The sequence below is a fragment of the Geotrypetes seraphini genome, chromosome 1 (genome assembly GCF_902459505.1).
Source record: "Geotrypetes seraphini chromosome 1, aGeoSer1.1, whole genome shotgun sequence".
NCBI lineage: Eukaryota > Metazoa > Chordata > Amphibia > Gymnophiona > Dermophiidae > Geotrypetes > Geotrypetes seraphini.
In genome coordinates, this window is record NC_047084.1 from 537,436,051 (window position 1) to 537,453,407 (window position 17,357).

The following is a 17,357-nucleotide window of genomic DNA, read 5'->3' on the forward strand; positions in this document are numbered from 1 at the left end:
TGGGACGTCCTGTTTCTAAACGTACGTTGTCTAATTGGCTAGCAGCGTGCATTTCATTCTGTTATGCTCAGACCGGACTGACACTGGAAGGTTCTGTCACGGCCCATAGAGTCAGAGCAATGGCAGCATCTGTAGCTTTCCTCCGTTCCACTCCTATTGAGGAAATCTGCAAAGCTGCTACTTGGTCCTCAGTTCACACTTTTACATCTCATTATTGTCTGGATGCATTCTCCAGAAGGGATGGTCACTTCGGCCAATCTGTTTTACAAAATTTGTTTTCTTAATGGCCAACCTTCCCTCCATCCCTCTTTTTGTTAGCTTAGAGGTCACCCATCAGTCAAGAATATGCTGCCTGCTTGTCCTGGGATAAAGCACAGTTACTTACCGTAACAGGTGTTATCCAGGGACAGCAGGCAGATATTCTTGCGTCCCACCCACCTCCCCGGGTTGGCTTCTTAGCTGGCTTATACTAACTGAGGGACCGCGCGCCTCTGTCGGGCGGGAAGGCACTCGCGCGTGCGCGGTGCGGCCGAGCTAGAACTTTCTAAAAAGTTCTTAGAGTGCAATCACTCTAAAATTGTCCGTACCGGGGCTCCGTCGGTGCCGTCACCCATCAGTCAAGAATATCTGCCTGCTGTCCCTGGATAACACCTGTTACGGTAAGTAACTGTGCTTTCTTGTCACTACTTTCCAAATATTCGACAAGAATATTTCCTGAGATCCAGTAGAGGGTTTTTTTTGTAGTGATAAAATAGTTATATCATTATACTGAGGGTAGTATTGTCATTCCCTCCACTCTAGATTCTGAATCATCACTTCACAAAGTCAGGCATGTAATTCCAAACAGACTCATCGCAAGCTTAATAGCAGTCCCTTCTTGAGAGAAAACGGATAGTATATATCTCACTCCCCCCATTTCCTAGGCCAGATGTTTTTCCATTGGGGCTTTAATATGTATGTTCTTTGATTTGATTTTATGCTTCCCCTATAAACACAGCCAGACCAAAAAGAATCCCTGATCGGTCCATGTATCTCTGTGATCAAATCCCCCATGTCTTCCTCAGTGAAGACTGAAGCAAAGAATACATTTACTTTAGTGCTCTGAAGAGTCTTTAAAGGGGTAATCCTGTGTGCCATTTCCAGGATATTTTTTGGCCCACCTTGGTGCCCTTAATGTCATCAGAGTGCTTCTGTCCTATACAGACTGGTGGACTCAAATGTATTGAAAAAATGTCCTTTTATTCATCCAAAAGAAACTCAATGACTCGACATGTACATGTTTTCAGCCAAGATGGCCTGCCTCAGGAGTCTTGAAAGTCTTGTGTTGATATGAATAAATTGGTCTACAAAAGAACATACACTCAAATCGTGGGTGCAGAATTATGGATGGTTAGAATCTCTGAAGTGAATGCTGAGACCAAGTCAATTTCGTTTGCTTTCTGGAACGCGGATGAAATTGACTTGGTCCCAGCATTCACTTCAGAGATTCTAACCATCCATAATTCTGCACCCATGATTTGAATGTATGTGCAATATATTCTAACTCTCCCATCTTGTTGGCGGATAGGAAACAGAGTGGGGATTAATGGACAATACTCAGATTGGAAAAGCGTCACGAGTGGAGTGCCTGCAGGATTTGGTGCTTGGGCCCGTGCTCTTCAACATATTTATAATGACCTGGAAATTGGTAGTGAGGACAGCAGAAGGATTGCGAAGACCTACAACGATACATGCCGCAAAATGGCAAATGATGGTTTAACGTAGATAAGTGCAAGGTGATGCATGTCGATAATAAAAATCATATGCATGAATACAGGATGTGCGGTGCTATACTCGGAGAGAGCCCCCAGGAAAGGGACTTGGGAATACTTGTAGACAAGTCAATGAAGCTGTCTGTGCAATGTGCGGCGGTGGCGAAAAGGGCGAACAGAATACTAGGAATGATTAAGAAGGGAATCACAAACAGATCTGAGAAGCTTATCATGCTGCTGTACCGGGCCATGGTGCACCTCCACCTGGAATACTGCGTCCACATTGGTCACCGTACATGAAAAAGGACATAGTACTACTTGAAAGGGTCCAGAGAAGAGCGACAAAAATAGTTAAGGGACTGGAGGAGCTGCCGTACAATGAGAGGATAGAGAAACTGGGCCTCTTCTCCCTGAAAAGAGGAGACTGAAAGGGGACATAATCGAAACATTCATGATATTGAAGGGAATTGACTTAGTAGAGAAAGAGAGATTGTTCACCCTCTCCAAGATGGAGAGAACAGAGAGGGGCACTCTCTAAGTTAAAAGGGGATTAGATTCCATACAAATGTAAGGAGTTCTTCTTCACCCAGAGAGTAGTAGAAATCTGGAACGCTCTTCCAGAGGCTGTTATAAGGGCAAGCACCCTCCAGGGATTCAAGAAAAGGTTAGATAAGTTCCTGCTGAACCAGAACGCACGCAAGTAAGGCTAGACTCAAATAAGGCACTGGTCTTTGACCTAAGGGCTGCTGTGCGAGCGGACTGCGGGGCACGATGGACCACTGGTCTGACCCAGCAGCGGCAATTGTTATGTTCTTTTTCTTCAATTTAGAATTTGCTCAGCAGTTTGCAAACATAATTTGCAATCTTTAAAATCAGCCTACTCTGTATTTAAGAAAACCTGATCTACTGTGGCTTTTATTGCAATCTCACTATCAAGATGCTCTTTCTTCTCTTTTATGATGATATCTTTTAAAGAAACCTTGTCCCGAACATCATAACATACAACATTAAAAGCATACCAAGAAACAACAGTAAAATACTCAATCTCGTTAATAAACACTAGAAAGCCTGTAAGCTTTTATACACTTTCAAAATTTCATATGATCCTATTCAAGATGCAAGGAAAAAGGAAGACTGTTTCATAAGATGCTTCCTTTGATGTCAGAGAAGGGGCTGGACCGCGGCAGAGAGAAGACAATTCAGAAGAGGTATGGCAGCTTGCAAAGATCGTTAGAGCCAGCTGTATCGTGCCATGTGTTTTCTGGAAAATTACCCTCATATGGACCCCCTTTCTTGTCAAAATATTTGTGTACAATATCTGTGAGTTCTTGAATATCAAAAGGGTTCATATTTGAGGCTGCAGTCTGCCTTGGTACGTGGTCCTTGCTCATCCCTGTCTGTGTGTAGCCTTTGAGATTGAAATGCTCCCACTGATGAAGGAGGGAGACTTTAGTTAATAGGTAGAAAAAAATGAGGTAAAGCGTCTTAGGCAAGAGTCATTGGCATAAATAATACACTTATGCCCACACTTGCCCACACTTTAAATGCAAAGGTTACTACCTGAAATTTACAGGCAGAAGTTTAGCAAGAAAAAATATAAGAAGTCGGTTAGAAGAGGAGAGATGCCAGTTCCAGTCCAGTGTGCACTGGGCCTTTCACCAGGGCAGAGACTGACAAGAAATAGAATTAAAAGCACAAGATAAAGTAAAAGTTATTAGTACAGATGTGGCGTGTCTTAATTGAGTGACTGTTTTAATTTTGGACCATGCTTTTCTTTCAGATCAGCTCAAAATATTCTTACATGCAACCACCCTCTAGCAAGCCGATATAAAAGCAAAGCATAAAATGCAACTGGCACATGGTAACACTACAAAGCCTCTTGATAGTAAAATCTCACCAAATATAAAACCCAGAAATATTACTGGAACTTTTCACAAATGGTCATCCAGTCTAAAACAATTTAAGGGTTCCAGAAGGTCTTTTGATTTCTATCTCACTCTGTCTGTCAATCAAAAATACAAAGTCTATTGATAAATAAAATCTCACCAAGTATAAACCCACAATATTACTGGAACTTTTCACCAGTGTGTCATCCAGTATAATGTACAATCAATCTAAGGGTTTTTCCAAGGTCTTTTGATTTCTATCTCACTCTGTCTATACTGCACAAAGTCTTTTGATGGGGAAAATACCACTCTCTCACCTTGTCTTAGGCAGCTAATAATCCTATTGCACCAGTGCCTACCTACAAGAAAAAATAAAATTGATTCTACTTACCCAGATGAAATCATCAGGAAGAATCGAGACAAGCTCCCAAAATGTAAGGATTGTTAGTCAGGCCCACAATGTATGGTTGGTGGGGGTTACGTTAGAGGCGCCCTTACAAACGCCCAGGTCCCAGGTTCAGTTCCCTCACAGAAGATTCACCAGGAGTAGAATCCAATAAGAAACACAGGCAGAGGTTGATTTGCATAAAGAATATATTATAGAAACAGGCTTACAGAAAAGCAATATTTATAAGCATTACAATTAAATAGAGAGCAAAGCAGTTTCCCTGCCTTACAAGAGTTCAGAGGCAAAAAGACAGAGAGTCTGAAGTTCTAAGGAGAGCCAGAGAGAGAGAGAGAGAAAAAAGGGGGGATGGGTTGGGTTCCATAAAGAGAAGGATAGACAGAGAGATAGACAGAGAAAGAGAGAGCTCAAGAGAAACAAGAAGTGGACCAGAGTGCCAAGAGCCAAGAGGAGGGGGGGGTGATGCTGCAGGGGGCTTTTATAGTTTGGAAACTTATTCTAAAAACCAGAATCTATTGAGCTTCAATAGAAGTTAAATCTCCCCCCTCCTTCGTAGACAGGAGAAAAGTAGGCTGTTAGTCATATATTGTATTTCAGTATGTCTCTGACAATAGTTTCTGATTAACTTTAGTTATCTGTGCACCTGGACCCATTGTCCTAAGCACCTCTTAATCAGACATTAACACAATAACACATTTTAGCTAATCATGATTTAATTAGGGCTACTTAAAACAGTCTCCCTGCCCTCAGGGTCTATCTGCATTCACATGCCAGAGTCAGATTGATATAATTTCCCATAGGCCTTCGCTTGACATTAGTTTTGCCAACTGAAAAATGCTGAATGCTAGCAATAGCTATGCTGACACCAGCGTCTTATGCAGGCTGCTGAAATTAGGTAAATTGATGCGGGGAAGCGGACACCAGCAGGGAAGCACTTCCCGACTGACCCTCCCCACTCGCCATTTAAAGCAGGAGCGGCAGGCCAGCAAGAGGCAGTGCTGCCGCTCCTGCTTTAGGGACGAGTAGGGGAGGGTCAGTCAACAAATTGGGGAGGCCGATTTTTTTGTCTATGGTAAATCGATTTGAATCGATTCATCTGAAGTGAATCGGTGTGAATCGATTCGAGTTGTGAATCGGGGTGGCACTAGTCTGCAGTAAGGGTGGGAAGAGGGGGGCATAAGGTTACTAGAGTATTTTGGACTAGTGCCGCATGCTGTGTATGTTTAGCAATCTCCTGTCTCTGATTCTAGCTGCAGCAGATTCTGTGCATGATTTCTCTCCCTGCCCCTCCCCCTATAACACAGTTGATTTTCTTGAGTGAGACCTGGTCTCGTGTGACTCTTATTCGATAGCTTCTCTTTCAAAGCTCATGGGCACTTTGCTTCTGTTTGTGTCTCACAACAGCAGCAATAAAATCTTTTGCAGTCCTTCCTGCCTTCTTAGCTACTGCAGTGAAATGGAACTCAGTATTCTTTCCAATTTGCTTTTCGATGGCTCAGTTATAGACCTGGCTAGCTGCTGGATCATTTAAAAATTATAGGGAGCAGTCATATAGGCTACAGAGTTTCCTACAAGTTCTGTGCTGCCTGTCTGTATATTCGTAGCCTGTCTCTTCCCTTTGTTAATATGCTTTATACCCAAAGGAGGGGTTTTAGGCACAAGGCAGTGCATTAAACTGTTAGGCAATAGGAGAAGCATGATGAGGAAAAGATAAGGAGGGGGTAGAAAAAGTGACGAGGGGAATAAAAATGGGTCTAAGTGAGGACAATAGAGTGGATGAAAGTGGATGGGAGCAAACTCGTATAGGCAAAGTTCAGACAGGATTCAGATGTGAATGTGAGAGGAAGAAGTTGTATGAGGAGCAGGAAATAGGAGGAAAGGATTAGCCTGCTAATTTTTTTATTTTTTCCTGTTAAATGTCTGGTTAAATTGCAAAATGTGTGAAATATGTTTTCTATGACCTTATATATTTAAATTCTTTCTGGATAATAAGTTTCCTGTGCAGTGGTTGGAGAAACCCCTGAATTAGTGTAAGATAAATGGGCATTATTATTTGTTACCACCTTAGCGTTTGTTTTTTGTTTTTTGCTATTGTATTTTACTTATTTTCACATTCTTGTTATTTCTGAGGATCTTCACAATTTGAGGAGCTGAGAAAGGATAATTGTTGTTTTCTATTGAGAGTAACGCAAAAACATAAGAATTGCCATACTGGGACAGCCCAAAGGTCATCAAACCATGTATCTTGTTTTCCATCAATGGCCAGTTCAAGTCTCAAGTACCTAGCTAGATTCCAAGTAGTAAACAGATTTTATGCACTTATATTTTGGAATAAACAGTGGATTTCCCCAAAGCCATCTCAACAATGACCTATGGACTTCTCTTTTAGGAAATTATACAAACCTTTTTTAAACCCGCTAAGATCACTAATTTCACCACATTTTCTGGCCAGCGAATTCCAGAGTTTAATTACATGTTGTGTGAAGAAATATTTTCTCTGGTTTGTTTTAAATCTACTACTTAGTAGCTTCATTGCTTGCCCCCTAGTTCTAGTATTTTTGGAAAGGACTAAACAAGTGATTCACATCTACCCTTTCCACTCCACTCAAATGTATTATAGACCTCTATCATATCACCCCTAAGCCATCTTTTCACCAAGCTGAAGAGCCCTAGCTGCTTTAACCTTTCCTCATAGGAAAGTCGGCACTTCCCTTTTATCATTTTCTACACCCTTCTCTGTACCTTTTCTAATTCTGCTGTATCTCTTTTGAGATATGGTGATCTGAATTGCGCATAGTATTCGAGGTGCGGCCATGTAATTGATAAATACAAGGGCATTATAACATTTTCATATTTGTTTTCTATTCCTTTCCTGATAATTCCTAACTTTTTATTTGCTTTCTTATCTGCCTCCACACATTGAGCCAAGAGTTTCAACATATCCTCATCTGTGATGCCTACATCCTTTTCCTGGGCAGTGACTCCTAATTGTGGAGCCCTGCATCATTCGCTGAATGTCCAGCCTTCTTTCGATGTGAACCGCCTAGAAGTCATCTGACTATAGCGGTATAGAAAAATAAAGTTTAATATTATTATTATTACTAGTCTTTAAGCCCGTTACATTAACGGGTGCCTAGAACATATGTGTGTGTGTCTGTCTTATATTTCTTTCTCTCTCTCCTTAGTCGCTTTTTTTATTTCTGCCTTTCTTTTTCCTTGGCTGTCCATCATCACCCCCTTGCCTGCTCCCCCTGTTCCATTTTCCCTTCCTTTTACCTCCCCGTGTTCACCAACCACCCCTTCACTGCTCTCCTTATGCACAGCAGCAGCCCTTCTCCCTTTGTTTATACCTCCCCCCCTGTCCAGCAGCACCTGTTTCCTTCTCCCCCTGTCCAACATTAGTCCTCCGTTCCTTTTTCTTCACCCCCCCTGTCCATCAGCATCTCTTTCGTTCACCCCCCTGTCCAACGGGTGCTAGAGTAGACTGTTTTTTTTCCCTTTCTCTCTCTGTGCTTGGATGCTGTCTGTCTGTCTGTCATTCTTTCTGTTTGTGTGTCTGCCTTGTGCCCTGCCTGCCTGTATTTCTCCATTGCGTCATGCCTGCCTATCTCTTGGTGTGTGCCCCCAGCACACCCTTCCCCCCAAAACAGCCCCGTTTTCCAATGCCCCTGCCCCCCTTTTGTGCCATGCCTGCCTGCTCCGTGGCCCCCTTCTGTTTTCCCCCCTATGATTGCTGCTGGCCCAGCAAACCCCCTCACCTCAAAGCAGCCCCCTTTCCCTCTCCCCTTGTTGAGCCATGCCTGCCTGCTCTGTGATCCCCTGCTCATGATTGCTGTGTGCCCCCAGCACACCCCTACCCCCAAAGCAGCCCCTTTCCCTCTCCCCCTGTTTGCCTGCCATGCCTGCCTGCTCCCTGTGCATCAGCATCAGCATTTCCCTCCCCCTTCACCTGTTCCTTCGTAGCAGCATGCAGATAAAACGGCTCCCTTAGTTATTTGCTGGTTTTTTTTTTTTTTTTAGTTTAAAGATGCCGACGCGGCTCCTCTCACGATCCCGCCTGCGTCGGAAGCCTTCTCTGACACAGGCCGGGATCGTGAGAGGAGCCATGGCGGCAGCGTTAAACTTAAAAAAAAAATCGAACAAAGAACTAAGGTAGCTGTTTTCAAAGCCGCTGACGCAGCTTAAGGGACAGGATTGTACAGCTGGACTTGCTCCTGGGCCCGCGTCTGCCCTCCTCCGACAGCCGGCTCCCTCGAAGCCCTCCTCCCCCCCCCCTTTCCCTTCCCGCGGTAACTAAGGGAGCAGTTTTCAAAGCCGCGGCGGCTTAATGGACAGGATTGTACAGCTGGACTTGATCCTGGGCCCGCGTCTGCCCTCCTCCGACAGCCGGCTCCCTCGAAGCCCTCCTCCCCTCCCCCTTTCCCTTCCCGCGGTCCGTTTGGCTGCGGTCCGGCCTGTGGAGGCGATTGACTGGTGACGTACAACCCGCGCATGCGCACTAAAAAAAACGGGACAGCTCAGGGAACACGATTTTTTTTAGTGCGCATGCGCGTCTACCATTTTTATTATATTAGATTATGTAGCTATAGTTCGGGTTGTTCACGTTAAATGTCATGTGCCATTTTGACACCCAGTCTCACAGTTTCACAAGGTCCTCTTGCAATGTTTCACAATCCTCTTGGGTCATCAGCAAATTTAATTAGCTCACTAACTATTCCCATCTTTAGATCATTGATAAGTATGTTAAATAGCAGCAGTCCCAACACAGACCCCTAAGGAGCCCCTCTATTTACGCTCTAAACAACCCTTGCACAGCTAAAGATTATAACTACTCAAAACTAGCTTCAAAAATGTCACTATAGAATCAAAGTAGTTGGTAGAGGAGGAAAAGCCTCAGAACCACATTAGGCAAGAAACCTTCTCTAACCAGAAAGGGTATAGGTAACGTTGTTGGCACAGAAACCTCCTCTCGCCTATGTTACAGCTGGTATTTAAATGTACATTCACAAAAAAAAAACCAAACACCCCAACCTCTTTAGCATTAGTAATACCGTTCTAAAAAGTTGTTAGTTGCTGTTAGCACAAGTTAAGCTTCAGTTAGCTGCTGTTAACAGTTGTGGTAAGTTATACACAAAGACTTATTTTATCTGTGGCTTGTTGAGGCTCGAGTCCTAACACTCTCTGACAATGGCCAAAAGCGTTTCGCCAGGAGGCTGCTTCAGGGATATGGAGGGATAGCTTAAAACCTTCAGCAAAAGAAGTGCTCACTGCCTGTGCCAAAAGCCTTGATGAACATGCATGAGAGAGATTTGCATATAATGGAAGTGACAGGTATGCAAATCTGCTCCATGCATATTCATTAAAGCTATCTAGAAAACCTGACTGGCTGGTGGTCCTCCAGGACAGGGTTGGGAACCACTGATCTAAACCCTCTCTAGTTAGAGAAAGGTTCTTCCCTAATGGGGTTCTGAGGCATTTCCTCCCCTACTAACTGTTGCATACTGCTAGTTTGATTCTAGTGATATTTTTTCAGCTACTTTGAGTAGTTAGAACTCCTCTATTTACCCTTCTCCATTGAGAATATTGGCCATTTAAACCTACTTTCTGTTTTCTTTCAACCAGTTCTTAATCCATAATAGGTCATTGCCTCCTATCCCATGACTTTCTAATTTCCTACAGTTATGATTTTTGCTTTATGATGATATCCTTTTTTCTGGAAAAATAGTTTGTTTTGTTTCTAATTATGTTAAATTAATTAAAAAAAAAAAAAAAGAAACCCAGAAGCAAATGGATCAGGACAAAACCATGAATAGAAGCAAAGCAAAACTGTAGGCCAGGGGCTCGCGGTAATATGTTGTTGCTAGCAGACTGCCACTATTGTGAAACCAGTCAAGGGCATGGGGATTTAAGAGGCTGCATGTTGAAGAAACAACGTCACTAAGAACATATAGCCTTACTAGATTAGACCAATGGTCCATCAAGCCCAGTAGCTTGTTCTCTAATGGTGGCCAATCCAGGTCACTAGTACCCTGCCAAAACTCAAGGAGTAGCAATATTCCATGCTACCGATCCAGGGCAATAGCAATAGAAACAGTCCTCACTTAAATAAATAATATCCAAAAATCTCAAATATTCATATTGATAATCTCAACTCCCTCCAATAAACTGATTGCATTAATTTCCAGAGGTTTCAAAACAACTTCAAATAGTAGGTTTTCACATAATTACTGATAGGAGGGAATAGACCTCAGCGGCTACATCTATACCAGTTCGAAACTGTTTTGGTGCAGATTTCAATGTCTCCTCATCGGTCACATTCCAACCACCACCCTACTTATAAGCTTTTATTTTATTTTTCACATTTTTTCATTTAAACTTTTAAATATTTTAATTTAATTAATTATTTTAATAACTTAGCTATAATGCATAGCTGAATGGGGCTTCAACATAGATCCACGTTTCGCTAAGGCTGTTTCAAGGAGTAACCCCTAAATAAAGTAAATCAAATAGATCAGGGTATCAGAGGATAAACTCCATAACATCATTTTTCAAATAAACAATTTTTAAAGCAGTTCTTAAAGCTTAACTTCTCACTGTGTTATCAGACCCGCTTGCCAGCCTTGTATCATTCTCAACATGGCGTTGTTTTCTGAATAGTCATTTAAATATTTACTTGTCATGTGGTTCTCAAAAACCAATCAATAAGAGCACCAAGCTAGACGTGGGAAAACTTAAAGCAGTTTAAAGACATCCATTCTACCTCAGCATTCAATCCGTATGGACTAATCGTATTCAGATCAAAGATCCATTTTTGTTCAAGATAATTAAGATAGCTATCAATGTTGCCACCCTCCCACCCTACTTTAATGACTTTGATCACTCGCCATCTAAGATCTTCCATAGTATGACTTGCCTCAAGCCAATGAGCTACCATAGGAGCTTGAAGATATTTAGTAGTAATACAGGACTTATGTTCTGCAAGCCTTATTTTAATCTGACGACTACTCCTGCCTATATAAAGCATATTACAGGGGCAGATTATCATATAAACTACATAAGGTATATTACAATCAGAAGTCGTTTTTGAATAGAATTTCCTCCCTGAGTTGGAATCCCTCCATGATGATCCTGTTATGTTACATTTGCACCATTGGCAGTTCCCACATGAGGTATGTGTGCCCTCATCGATCAAGGTATTAGTACTTTACATACAAAAAAGGGGAGATTCTTGAAAACACCGGTGAAGCTGAATAATATGCCAGTGTTTTTTTTTTATAATGGCAGCAAATTCTCCCGATAGAGTGGAAAAAGGGGTAATACATACCATTCTGTCAGTTATTTCATTATTATGATATTGTAGCAAGAGATCTCTTTGAGCATAACGTGCTCTCAGATATGCTTTTCTAATGGAACTCTTGGGGTATCCTCGCTCAAGGAACCGATGTTCTAAGATCTTAGATCGTTCCTTTAACTCAGTCAAGGATGTACAAATCCGCTCTTACACCGTTAACATGAATGGCACCTCATCCTCCCCTTGGAAACCGATTTGTGGAGTTCCTCAGGGTTCACCTCTATCCCCTATTCTTTTCAACATCTATATGCCCTCTCTGAAACTCCTCCAACTATCCCCCATAGAAACACTTTACTCTTACGCTGACGACATACTTGTCCTCCTCGAGACCGACTCAAACCTCAATAACCTCTCTGAGAACATTTCTTCATGTATAACGAACTTCTAATCCTGGGCTCTCACCGTACAAATGAAACTGAACGAGACCAAAACAAAACTACTTTGGCCGGCCCAAAATTAGATCAGCTACCCACCCTCATCCCACTATCCTCTGGCACCACACTGCAGCTCAAGCTCTCAAGCAAAGTTCTGGGCATCACCATTGACTCTACACTGTCCTTCAACGACTACCTCAACTGCTTGGTAAAAAATGCTTTTTCAATCTTCACATGCTAAGGAAAGCGAGATCCTGCTTCCATCAACAACACTTTGCTGTCCTCATACAATTCATCATTCTTTCCAGACTGGATTACTGTAACTCCATCTACTTAAGCCTAACAAAGAAAAGCCTTCATAGACTTCAGCGGATTCTGAATACCGCAGCTAAACTAATCTTTGCAAAAAGTAAATTTGACCATGTCTCCCCACTTCTGTCTAAGCTTCACTGGCTCCCAATAATCTCTAGGGTTCACTACAAATGCACCTGCCTAACCTTCAAGATCCTACACGGCATCCTTCCCCCCCCCCCCCTTTTTCCACTATCTTGGAATTCCTCGAATCCCAACACCACCAGATCCCTCAAAAATTCAAACTATCCTTCCCCTCATTAAAAGGCATATCCCATGCAGGAAAACTAGGGATATCCCTCTCCTTCAGGATCACTGAGCTGTGGAATAGCCTTGCTGCCCCGCTTTGGAGTCTGAACTCCCTCCAACTCTTCCAAAAACATCTGAAAACTTGGCTATTCTCTAAAATGTAATACCTCCTTCCTCTTCAATATACTAAGTCCCTCTAAACTTTCTCTTTACTAAGTCCTTCAACTCTTCATTGGAGTTCCTTTCTATATCAATTCCTGTAAACCGTGCCGAGCTCTAAATTTGTGGAGAGGATGTGGTATACAAACTTAAGGTTTAGTTTAAAAACTGTCTCTCAGGTAAGTTATACTTTAGATGGTATGGTTGGAAGCTTTCAAAGCGCACAAGGTATTGCATTCAACAGGTTTCTTATAGAGTAGTATATAATTTATTATTCACCTTATAGATCCATAGATCCAAAAATTCAAATGAGGTATCATGATGTTTAAGATCAAATTTCAAATGCAGATTCTGCATGTTCAACCAACTGTGGAATATTTTTAACTCATCTGTAGTACCATTCCAAAGAAAAAATATGTTGTCAAGATACCGCTTCCATGTTTGTATCTTCTGATAATGACAAGAGAGATATATAACATTGGCTTCAAATTTGGCCATGTAGAGTGATGCCACAGAAGGGGCCAGCATAGCCCCCATCACTACACCATGTATTTGCTCAAAAAATTTATCATCAAAGCAGCAAAAATTCTTCTTAATCACCAGTTCGGCTAGAGAAACAAGAAACTCAATGGTTATTCTTTTGTTGCGATCCAGGGCAAGCAGTGGCTTCCCAAATGTCTTTCTCAGTAATAGACTATGGACTTTTCCTCCAGGAAATTGTCCAAAACTTTCTTAAAACAAACTACACTATCCGCTCTTACCACTACCTCTGGAAATGCATTCCAAAGCTTAACTATTCTCTGAGTGGAAAAAAAAATCCTCCTATTGGTTTTCTGAGTATTTTCCCTGTAACTTCATTGAGTGTCCCCTAGTCTTTGTAATTTTTGATGGAGTGAAAAATCAATCCACTCGTACCTGTTATATTCCACTCAGGATTTTGTAGACTTCAATCATATCTCCCCTCAGCTGCCTCTTTTCCAAGCAGAAGAGCCCTAACCTTTTTAATCTTTCCTCGTATGAGAAGAGTTCCATACCCTTTATCATCTTTACTGCTCTTCTTTGAACCTTTTCTAGTGCCGCTATATCTTTCTTGAGATAAGGAGACCAGAATTGAACGCAGTACTCCAGATGAGATCGAACCATGCAGCAATACAGGGGCATTATAACATTCTTAGTCTTATCCATCCCTTTTTAATGTTTAAATCTATTTTATTAAGTTTTCAATAAACCAACCGATATACAAATAGACAAAACAAGCAATATACAGTGTACAAAACCCCTCCTACCCACCCACCAACCAACCCCCCCCCCCTCCCCGGGAACAGCCACTCCATCAAACAAGCATGTGAGTTATCAATATAACAAACGAGTCTTAGCTGTGGGTGACAAAGTAGAACAGAAAGGCATCCAACAACGAAGAAATAATGTACCCTGTTTAGAGTTCAAGTCCGGAATAGCCTGGCGTTCATATCCCACCAGATGGATCATATGAGTCCGCCAGTGAGAGACAGTAGGCGTCTGTGGAGTCAACCAACATTGTAAGATAGTCTTTATACCCACAAAGATGGCCCTCTGAACAAAGGCGTTCACACCCGGTTTAACCGGGACCAGAGAAAACTTCAAATCCATCCCTTTTTTAATAATTCCTAGCATCCTGTTTGCTTTTTTGGCTGCCACCACACATTGGGCGGGTTTCATTGTATTGTCTACAATGACACCCAAATTCTTGTCTTGGGTGCTAACCCCCAAGGTGGACCCTAGCATCCAGTAACTGTGATTCAGGTTATTCTTTCTAATGGGCATCACTTTGTATTTGTCCACATTAAATTTCATCTACCACTTGAACGCCCAGTTTTCCAATTTCCTAAGGTATGCCTCCAATTTTTCACAATCTGCATGTGTTTTAACAGCTTTAAGCAGTTTACTGTCATCTGCAAATTTAATCACCTCACTTGTCATTCGAATTTCCAGATCATTTATAAATAAGTTAAACAGCACCGGTCCCGGTACAGACCCCTGCGGCACTCCACTGTTTACTCTCCTCCTTTGAAAAAAATGACCATTTAACCTACTCTCTGTTTTCTATCTAAAAACCAATTTCTAATCCACAACTGAACTTTGCCTCGTATCCCATGACTCTTTGATTTTCTCAAGAGCCTCTCATGAGGAACTTTTTATCAAAAGCTTTCTGAAAATCTAGACACACTATATCAACCTTTTATCCACATGTTTATTCACACCTGAGCTTGGTGGCTAATCATGAGGGAACAAGAGGCTCTGTGTTTGTAAGTGAGGAATACCTATGATATTGTGATAAGTGGGAATATAGGCCAAAACACAGGTACTCCCATAGCTATTTGGTAATGTTCTTAAAAAGCAACAACCATATTAGGATTGGTTGTTAGAATTTACCTAGCATAGAATTTACCTAGCATCTGGGCCTGTCTGACAGGATACCAAATACAGTAAAAATGAGAATTCCTAGTGAAATTGGTCTGTCTAGCAAACTCTGTTGGGGTTGTAGAAGGCAAGATGTATAATCAATAATCAAGCTAGAATTGAAAGCTATTTAAATTATTGCAAAGCTTTGTGATTATGCATAGGAAAGGAGAACAGAGTGTTAGCTAATTTGGAGAGTTTCTGTGCTTATCTGCTCAACAAGATGAGCACAAGTGAGAGGTAGGCAACTGTGAGGGGGTGGTTTGAAAAGTTCAGTAAAAATACCCAAGTTAAACAAATATTTTAAAATAGTTATATTTCTCAACATAGTCTCTATCGCAGCCTGTACACTTAGTCCAATGAGTGTCCAGTTTTTCCATTCTGTCAAAAAATTAGGTTTTGTCAAATTAAAAAAAAATATTTAAGTTGTTTTTTTACCAAACTTTTCAAACTGTCCTCATATTGTGAAAAAAGATCATTCTTACACGTGGTCAGCTTTATGGTTGTTATCTGGGATATATCATTGACAGACGGGAATAACTGGATAGCATGAAAGGAAAATTTGTCCTTATTCTTCCCTCATCTGCAATATTAATGTGTGTCGGGAAACTAGTTGTGGAAATGGGCCATCTGTCAAGATCCAGTCCTATGAGCTGTCCATGGAAGGAAAAAATATCATCCTGATGCTCTGTTAACTCTTAGGATCCCCCCCCTTAAAAAGAAAAGGTCGCTAGATTAGAATGTAATGAACAGAATCGTCCTTTGGGTTGAGCACACCCAAGATAACAGTTTGTAAGAGAGATACAGAAGTGTACCTGTTGTCTGTTCCTTTAGAAGACTAGTGAATGATGCCTTAATTCATAATTCTCATGATGATGGTGACCAACATTTTAATAAGACTCTGAAAGGATCTCAGAATTTTTATTCTTAGCTCCTTTTTGACAGACATCTTTGGTTTCTCTTTATTTTGAATTTATTCTTAAAGAAACAGAGAAATTGGGGATCTTCCCAGGAAGCATTGCGCCAATGTGACATCCAATTTGTAGCCCTCACAGTTTGGTTGTTGAGGAGAATATAGTACGCCCATTTGGTTTCTTTGTAAATGATGGTACCTCTATGTATGCAGTCAATAGAGGTACTGCTTTCCCAGTATCTTTATTACATTATTTGGCTGCCGCAGAAAGCAGGGTGGGGAAAAAAAGGTTTATACAGAGGGTATTTGACTGATTTAACACATGCACCTACAGCCTCGGTATTTGAAGACCCTTTTTACTTAACTGATGTAAACTTTACTGTGTATTCTTGGTGCAGCCAAAATTGTTGATAATCTAGTTTTGCTTATATTTGCTGGTGATGAATGAGTTGGGTATTTAATGCATTTGTTTCCCTGTTTTGTAGATCACTATTAATTGCTGAGCTTGAGAAGGAAGAGAAAGATAAGGACTGGTATTATTCACAGCTTCAGAATCTTACCAAGAGGATAGATGGCCTCCCTCTGACTGAAAATGTGAGTAACCTTTATTTGTACAGGCATTTGAACATATAATTTAAACTGTGTGTGATATGAATCATACCTCTCCATTTTCCTTTAAGTATATTATAGCTGTAGAGAATTAGACATCTGATAGTATCTGGCCAGAATTTGGTACAGTTATTCTAGTTCCTAATTTTTTTAAAGATAGGATTTCATGCATAATATGAAAATGCTTTATTTTTATAGTATTACCAACATAATCCAAAAAAACCTTTCAGATCAATAATTATCTTTCTCCTGGACCTGTCAAAGGTGATATTCTCAAATCACTATCAATGAGAATAGTCTTCACTGGTTTTCTTCATCAGCCCAGTATTTTTCATTAACTTGTTCATTCACAAAAACATTTTTCTTATTAATTCTATTTTTTTTTAGCAAACATGCTACATTTTATCTTAAATCACATTGAGGGGGAGGGGGGAGCTATAATGTTTTTCTCCAAGGACAAGTAGGTCAATGATATTCTTACAGTTGGGTGACATCATTCTGACAGAACCTGGTGCAAATGCTACCCAGCGCTTTATAACTTTGAGGCTTTTAACAGTGGTCCCACCATGCATGCACAAGTGCCTCCCTGCCAAAACATGTGTGGGACCCTCAGTCTTGTTTTTTCAGTGGAGCTAGGAAGTTGCATTCTGTTGCCCGTGTTTTTCCTCATGTTCTCATACAATTTAGTTTTCTTCCCTCTCATATGTTTTTAATGTTTTCGGTACTTTTAGGTTTTCTTTATTTTTTCACAGCTCCCAAGGTCGCCTTAGGCCAGGACACCAAGCTCAGTTTGAGGGAAGCCCCTTTTTGGTCTCACCATTGAGCCTTTTGATTTAGGCACTGTTCTTTTTGACGTGCATCAGAAGACC

The 17,357-nt window shown here is 41.2% G+C and overlaps 1 protein-coding gene across 9 annotated transcripts in view; it reads left to right on the forward strand.

Moving 5' to 3' along the window:
• Positions 1-17,357, forward strand: part of APC (APC regulator of WNT signaling pathway) — a 344,325-nt gene that overhangs the window by 170,521 nt on the left and 156,447 nt on the right. For all 9 annotated transcript variants that reach the window (XM_033929104.1, XM_033929106.1, XM_033929103.1 and 6 more), the window contains one exon: positions 16,365-16,473. In XM_033929104.1, the coding sequence (XP_033784995.1) occupies positions 16,365-16,473 (109 nt within the window). The remainder of the gene's footprint in view (positions 1-16,364; positions 16,474-17,357) is intronic.